General features: G+C 44.4%; 1 protein-coding gene across 1 annotated transcript in view; it reads right to left on the bottom strand.

Moving 5' to 3' along the window:
- Positions 1–4,360: 4,360 nt before the first annotated feature.
- Positions 4,361–8,587, bottom strand: part of RAB31 (RAB31, member RAS oncogene family) — a 163,316-nt gene continuing 159,089 nt past the window's right edge. Inside the window, exon 7 of the mRNA XM_032152818.2 lies at positions 4,361–7,699. Within this exon, the coding sequence (XP_032008709.1) occupies positions 7,602–7,699 (98 nt within the window). The 3' untranslated portion in view covers positions 4,361–7,601. The remainder of the gene's footprint in view (positions 7,700–8,587) is intronic.

Raw genomic sequence — 8,587 nt, 5'->3', positions numbered from 1 at the left:
TGTGGACTTTTGAGTTAATGCTGAAATGAGTTAAGACTTCAGGGGACTGTTGGGAAGGCATGATTTATTTTGAAATGTGAGGACATGAGATTTGGGAAGGGCCAGGGCAGAGTGATATGGTTTGGCTGTGTCCCCACCCAAATCTCATCTTGAATTCTAACTCCCATAATTCTCGCATGTCATGGGAGGAAGCCAGTGGGATGTGATTGAATAATGGGGGACAGTCTTTCCCATACTTTTCTCATGATGGTGAGTGGGTCTCATGAGATCTGATGGTTTTAAAATGAGAGTTTCCCTGCACAAGCTCTCTTTTTGCCTGTTGCCATCCATGTAAGATGTGACTTGCTCCTCCCTGCCTTCCACCATTACTGTGAGACCTCCCCAGCCATGTGGAACTGTAAGTCCAATAAATATCTTTCTTTTGTAAATTGTCCAGTCTTGGGTATGTCTTTATCAGCAGCATGAAAATGAACTAATACACCAGCTCTCCACCACCTCCTGGAAGGGGACCTATCTCCAGCTCTCCACTACCTCCTGGAAAGGGGCCCAGCCCCAGCTCTTCACCACCACCTGGAAGGGGACTAAGCCCCAGCTCTCCACCACCACCTGGAAGGGGACTAAGCCCCAGCTCTCCACCACCACCTGGAAGGGGACTAAGCCCCAGCTCTCCACCACCTTCTGGAAGAGGACCCATCTGCAGCTCTCTACCACCTCCTGGAAGGGACCCATCTCCAGCTCTTCACCACCTCCTAGAAGGGGATCCATCTCCAGTTCTTCACCACCTCCTGGAAGGGACCCATCTCCATCTCTCCACCACTTCCTGGAAAGGGGCCCATCTCCAGCTCTCCACCACTTCCTGGAAAGGGGCCCATCTCCAGCTCTTCATCAACTTTTGGAAGGGGACTCATCTCCAGTTCTCCACCACCTCCTGGAAGGCACCCATCTCCAGCTCCAGTTCTCCACCACCTCCTGGAAGGCACCCATCTCCAGCTCTCCACCACCTCCTAGAAGGGACCCATCTCTAGCTCTCCACTACTTCCTGGAAGGGACCCATCTCCAGCTCTCCACCACCTCCTGGAAGGGACCCATCTTCAGCTCTCCACCACCTCCTAGAAGCAGGGCTGAGCACTGGGCCCCACCCAGGCTGTTACCATGGAGCTATAGCTATGGAGCTAGGAGGCTCACACTCCCATCCAGTATCTCCCAGGTGCTCTAAATGGGGGCATGGAAGTGAACCTAGGGAGCCAAGTGCATAAGATGGGGGGACAGAGAGACCACTGTGGACCCTGTGACCAGAGGTGAGAGTGGGCATGGGGCTGATCACCAGAGACCAGGCTGCATGAGTCAGACCTTCACAGAAGGCAAGAGGTGCCGATGAGGGGCAGCAATTAGATACATCTCCTCCTTGTGGATGCAATAAGCCCTCCAGAAGCTTCAACACATCCTTCTTTCCCATTCACTCATCATGGAAGAAAGGGCAGAGGGTTAAATCCTGACAATAGAAACCACTGTGAACAGCTGGAAGACTACATTCAGCTTTCTGCATCAGACAGAATGGGGCTCATGCCACATCATGAGGCCATCAAGCAGCACATGGAGAGGCCCACCTGGTGAGGAACAGAGGCTTCCTGCCAACAGCCAGTGAGTGAGCCACCTCAGTAGCAGAATCCCAGCCCCAGTCAAGCCTTCGGATGATGGTAGCCCCAGATGACATCTGAAGACCCCTAGCCAGAACCACTTAGCTAAGCCATTTTCAACTTCCTGCCCTCAGAAACTGTAAGATAATAATTGTTTACTGTTTTATGCCAATTTAAGTTTGGGGCAAAACAAATGTGTTTTGCAGTAATAGATAATATTTCTGTTATACACACACACATAAAGTTAAAATAAATTTCCAGAAATAGAAAAATAGAATTAGTGTTGGGAGGCCAAGGCGGGTGGATCACAAGGTCAAGAGATTGAACCATCCTGGCTAACATGGTGAAACCTCATCTCTACTAAAAATACAAAAGATTGGCCGGGCGCGGTGGCTCACGCTTGTAATCCCAGCACTTTGGGAGGCCGAGGCGGGCGGATCACGAGGTCAGGAGATCGAGACCACAGTGAAACCCCGTCTCTACTAAAAAATACAAAAAATTAGCCGGGCGTGGTGGCGGGCGCCTGTAGTCCCAGCTACTCGGAGAGGCTGAGGCAGGAGAATGGCGTGAACCCGGGAGGCGGAGCTTGCAGTGAGCCGAGATCGCGCCACTGCACTCCAGCCTGGGCAACAGAGCGAGACTCCGTCTCAAAAAAAAAAAAAAAAAAAAAAAAAAAAATACAAAAGATTAGCTGGGCGTGGTGGCAAGCACCTGTAGTCCCAGCTACTCGGGAGGCTGAGGCAGGAGAATGGCGTGAACCCAGGAGGCAGAGCTTGCAGTGAGTGGAGATCATGCCACTGCACTCCAGCCTGGAAGACAGAGCAAGACTCTGTCTCAAAAAAAAAAGAAAAAGAAAAATAGAATTTGTGGCTCATAGGATATGATAATTTCAAATGTTTTTGACATACATTGCCAAGCTGCTTTCTAGAAAGATTACACCAATTTATACTCTGACCAGCATATATGGCACTGCCTATTTTCAGGATACCAGGCAACACTTGGTGTTATCTTTTCAGTTTTTTAATAGAACACTGGAATGGAAGGGAGAAGACGGCTTTACATATGTACAAAAAGCCAGTTGCTGCAGTTATGTCTAGAAACTTGAGAGGAGACGCTCTTGGAGATGAATGCTCATGAAATTGGGATGAAGTCTCTCTCCTTTTCCAACCTGCAAGTCTTGCTCTCTGGACAATACCTCTCAGAACAGGAACTGTTTGAAGGAACAAGAACTATTTAGAGCAACCACAGGGAATGCTGGAGTCCAGCTGAACACAGCCTGAGCTCCTTGTCCTTGATCTCCAGGGTGCCCTCAATCCACCAGAGTTGTTTTGTAAAAATGTGCAAGTTGCCATGAAGGCCTCCCAGCCTCAGGGCATAACTCCTCAGACACTGGTTCTATTAAATACACCCCGAGGTGGGACAAAACAGTAGTGCGGGAGGGAGTGGTGGAAGCCCTGTGCAGAGTGCTATTGACATAGAAGTCTGGGCTGCACAAAATCTGCCATCTGAATCCAATCACTGGATTATTTCCAAAAACATCTCCCAAAGTTGCTATACACAGGTAACCGCTTCTTAGTAAATGCAAAAGAAAGGCATGTTTTCTCATAAAATTGGAACACTGGGTCTCTTGTTGGTGATGGTGGGTGTTTCTAGTTTGATTACATATTGGAAGCATTTCCTAGCAGGGGCCTCAGACAGCGTCTCCAATGCTGAGAACATGAAGGTGCTGCTTCTCTGCTCTTCACCTCCCACTTTCCCAGTCATCTAGATGTCAAATGAAGCTCTGCAGAGAAAACATAAGCCCCACAAGGGCATGAATGTGAAAGTGTGTGTGTGTGTGTGTTTGTTGGTGTCAGGTAGTGGGGGCTGAGACAACGGAGGAGAGGGGATGGGAATGAGTATACCTCATCAAAGTAACTGACTTGGCAAATACACTTATGAAACCTTTCTTGCATATTAAAGAAGTCACTCTCATCCTTTATTGTTTTTCTTGTCTCCATTCCCCTTCCTCTTTGAAAAACAAAACACACAGAAAAATATAAAGGCTAATAAAACACACCTTGAAATGACCAAATGTTATCCTTTTGTCGTATTGGCTTCAGATTTTTCTATCATGAAGTAAATACAAATGACAGATAGTTACATCTCCTTTGTTCTCCCTGATCCTGTTCACTTCTCTCCCTCCCCTCAGGTAAGGACCATCATGAAGTTCGTGTTTTGCTTTCCAATTCTTTTAGCACATAAACACATTCATAAACAATGTCTGAATTATTATTCTGTGTGAGTTGACATGCATTGGTACTTATTCAGCTTGCTGTATTCACTCAGCCATGGCCACAGGTTGGTTGCCCAGGCGATGCACTGCACAGTTCCTGAGGGTTGCATTCATACAGGCCACTATGATGGCTCCCTTGGGGATGTACAGGATGGCAGCCTGCACTCCAAACTTTGTTTCTGAGATCCATGTTGATGCATGATAGTGAGTTCATTTTCATTACCTGATAGCTTTCATCATGTGGCTGGGTCGCATTTCATTTTTCCATTTCCTTAGTGGAAGGCAACATTTTGCTACTGCAAACAGTGTTTCAGGGAACATCCTTATGCATGTCTGCATACATGCAGGTGCACACATTTCCCTGGGGAATCATCATTCTCTGTTTGAGTTAACTGTGATTTTTAAAAAATGATTCTACTGAACAGTGTAATAAGAAAAAGACAAACGATACAACTGAAAATATTTATTAGTATGAATCAGTGTGTGTTAAACCAAAAATAACAGATACAATTGGGCATTGTTGATGGAAATGCTTTACTACAGAATAGAATACGTGGCGGAAAGGTCCTAGCTGACTGCAGCGGTGTCTTGTATGTGCAGGAACTGGGTCCAGCCCAGACGGAAGCTCTTTACAAAAACACGAGAAAAGGGAGCAGTTTGCACAACAGGGCAGCACCATTGGATTACGGGGTCTGGTTTCAACAATGATGTTAAAACAGTAAGCTAGATACCCAATCGGTCTGAATACAGTTCAGAGCCCTTTAGTTTATAAGCTAGTTCACCATTCAACTTGCCATGAGCATTGCAGAACAGTGAGAACTGGAGCCCACACAAAAAGCTCAGTTTCAGCCACCACATGCCAGGGTCCTTGATTGTCGAGGAAATATTTCAGTCATCCAAACCTTTCTCAGAAAATGAACTCAGTTTCCATTGGGGCACAGCCCTTATTGTTAGCTAAAAGTTAGTTTCGGGCCTTCAACCTTTTAGTCTGCAAGGTAACGTCATATTCAACAGCCTAATGTGCCATTTTTAACCATAAAATGGCAAGTCAATTATGTGGCGACGTAAAATGCTTGCACAACTCCACTGCCATTCTCAGAGATTTCCATTGGGAAGCCATCCCTCTGAGAAGCCATGCCTACCTTATATTAACATATGGCTAGGGGCCAAACTCAGCCAGTGAAATGGATTAGATGTCGGAGAAACACATATACAATCATATTTACACAGATACACACTCATGCCACACATGAAAGAAAAAAAAAAAGGGAGAAGGAACAAATTTTGGAAAATGATGCCAAGGATGCTACATCACATGAAACTACATGACTTTTTTTTAGCAACAGTAATTTCCAGGCCTTTACATAATATTACACGGTTATGGTTCAGTTATTAGACAGCCAGGAAGTAAACCCGAGCCCAAACAAAGGAAGGTTGTAAAGCCTCATTGTAGACAAGGCCTGAGCATCCACAGAGAAGATACAATGTTTATGTGAATCCTGGTGTGCCCAAGTGTGATCTTCACCGACTACTCTGAGTGCTGATGAGAATATATATATTGTCCTCTGACTGGCTTGAATAGCGAAGGCAATACAGAAAGGTAACAGAGTGGTTTCACACCCTCATGTGCTTTTGAAATAAAACCATGGGCTCATTAGTGGGTAGCTCACTATGTGTGGCTAAGACTAGACATTTTATGCAAAACACAACCACTGCAAACCCAGCCCAAAGATGCAAAACTCTCATCTACGATACTTACCCCTCAGCTAAAAAACCTGAACAGCTGTCTAGAGATAAGCCCAGGTTCTCAGGGAAAACTGGATGAGGAAAGGTTACAAAATAAGCCTGCACGTCAGCTGGAAAGAGGTCACTTCAATTTTCAACTCAATTTTTTTTTTTTTTTTTACCTTTGGCAAGGGGTATGATCATTTCTTGGCCTGCAAGCACAATCATGCCAACCATTAATGTGGACAATGTGGAATAAACCCTAAAAATCCCTGCAAAGGCCCTGTCAAGACATCCAAATGCCACTTGCTAACAGTTTTTGAGATACCTATTTGGGAGAGCCAAATGGAATTCTTAAAGCAAAATAAACGTTTTCCAGCCTTCACATCCTAACACTGTCAATGAACTCTCTTAAGTTGAGTGAAGTGGAAGCGTGCTGAGTTACTGAAGTGCCAAGTCTTTAATCCAATCAGCTCACAACCTCTTTCCTGACTTTTGCAATATAGATTGTCAATAAAGGTTAGCTGTCCCTTGAATGCTCATGGCAAAGAAGGTACCAGCTGGCCCTGGTTAGCAAACAGCATGATTAACCATTTCTGAGCACCAATCCTAATATCCTTTAAGAATCACCCCCTAATATAAGCCCTGGTGGGAAATCCACTGCTTCTTGATCCCAACTTTTTGTGAAAGTTAGAATGGTAATAGAATTTGAATTTTCAGTAGGAATCAGTTCTCTTCTTTTCCACGCTTTTTCTTCCTTGACTGCCTTTGGATTCAAACATCTTTAATTAATTGAGCAGACAGGGAATCTGAAAAGGAAGGTTTTCATTGGAGCCCATTCTCAGTTCCTTGGCATTCCAGGGTCGGACCTCTGGTTAGCCCTAAAACCCTTCTCCTCAAGCTAGAAACATAAAAATACTTTTTCTGATTTTGTAGTTTTCTTGGGTCTAGAATTTTAAAGTGCTGATACTTCCTCTGGCTGGCTTTCCTGTAACCTATTATTAATTGCTATTATTAGAAGTTTGCCCAATGATTTAGATTCAAACATTAAATTTAATTCTAGTTAATTCTCTTCCCCTAGATATGACACCAAGAGATATTCTCTTAGTAAAATAATACTATGTGCATTAAACTTCTCTAAGACAGGAGGAATGTATTCCTGTGGAGGAGATGCACGTCAGGTGGTCTCTTGAATAATGTGTATATCCTGCATCTCTCACCACTTACATAGTGATTACTTAAATCACTCTTTCAAACTAGGCCACCCAATCCCAAAATTATATGCAATAATTTAGGTTGATTTGGTTTGTTTGGGTATATATGACCATAACTTCGAAAAATGTTCACCAATTAAAAGTGGTGTAGACAACAGTTTCTAATACACTCTTCCTGGCTTCTGTAATAGCTCAAGTCTCAGTCTGGGTGATGGTCCATTGACACTTCTCTGATTTCCTTCCAAAAAGTAATAAATAAAGGCTTACTTCCAAAGCTAGCTAAAAACTAACCTCCTCAACTAAATTTGCCTTTCAGTGAAGGTTGGTTAGGTAACAAGGGCAATGACACTGAAGTAGTTACTGGAATTTGGATAGGTAGCACAGGAAATCCGAGTGGAACGCCACTTTAGAATCCCATACACATAATAAGGCATTAAGACTTTTGTATACATCCAAGAATTTTTAAAGGTTTTTTTTTTTTTTTTTAGCAGAAATGCAACTACATCCCCTCCATGTGCATCTCACACACTAAAGGCCATTTTGTGGTGGTGTGGTGGGTTTTCCCAGGGTTTTCTAAAATCCTTTTCAGGAACATTTCCTGCCCCGCCCCCTGCAGGTCTTCCAGGATGCAAAGCCAGTGTGCTCACTCTTCTCAAAGTGAGGTGCCAGGCCACTGAGCGTAGGGTCCTTCAGCAGTGCACAGGATGTGGGCTCTGGCTTCTTCAAGTACCACGGACCACGGCCCTTGGGTCAACAGCACCGGCGGCTGGCTTGCATAGGTGGCTGCCCAACTTTGATTCCTCCACTGTTTCCATTTTCATGGGGGTCCAAGGGTGGGATCTGGCGGCCTGGAACAAAAAGGAGACCAAGGGTGAGTTCCCTTTCCTACAGCCAACACTGCACACACAGATTTTCACCCTGCTTCAACACTCCTGCTTAATACTTGGGCTGTGCAGAAAATAAAGGTGTTCCCGGACGGGCTCCTTTCTCCTTCCTTCCTTTCCTCCCTCCCTTCCTTCTTCCTCTCCTTTCCTCCCTAGTTCTGCTGCATGAAGCCCAATTCATGGGCTTAGGAAGTTCACGTAAGGAACAGTCCAGCAGTTTCCTGATGGTGTGGATTTCCTGGGCTAGGAAGATCCACTCCTGGGGGCAGTTCCCATCCAGCCTCCGCTCATCAGCGCACTCTTCCCTCCCTGCCTTTCCAGAGACCCATCCTGATTTAATGAGCAGCTTTCATGGTACCGTGACTTCAACAGTAACAGTGAGTACTCATCCATCTTTTCTGCTTCTCAAAATAGAAATAGATTTGAATTGTAATCTTCCTAGCAGTGTCATTTATTAACACTTAGTTCATCATCCCTCATCCTGCCAATGCATTTAGATCATTAACTAGAAAGCCCTACAGAGACACTTTTCATAGGAAACAATATTTTAATGTCATCCACAAGTAATCTTATTTTTACTTAACTTAATTTTAAAAATTATCAGAGAGTCTCTATGAATAAATGCAAAATAAAAATTAAACAGGCAATGGAAGGGGCCAGGGAGATGATAGCTAAAGGGTATGGGTTTCTTTATGAGGTGATTTTTCTAAAATTGAGTGTGCTGATGGCTGCACAGATCTGTGAATATACCAAACACCACTGAATTGTACACTTGAAATGGGTGAAATGTATGGTATGTGAATTTTATCTCAATAAAGTTGTTTTCTGAAAAAAGGCAATGGAATCTGGAAA

Source organism: Hylobates moloch, unplaced genomic scaffold (assembly GCF_009828535.3).
Source record: "Hylobates moloch isolate HMO894 unplaced genomic scaffold, HMol_V3 SCAFFOLD_5, whole genome shotgun sequence".
Taxonomy (NCBI): Eukaryota; Metazoa; Chordata; class Mammalia; order Primates; family Hylobatidae; genus Hylobates; species Hylobates moloch.
Note: the sequence above shows the minus strand (reverse complement) of the source record. Positions and strands in the feature narration are given on the sequence as shown.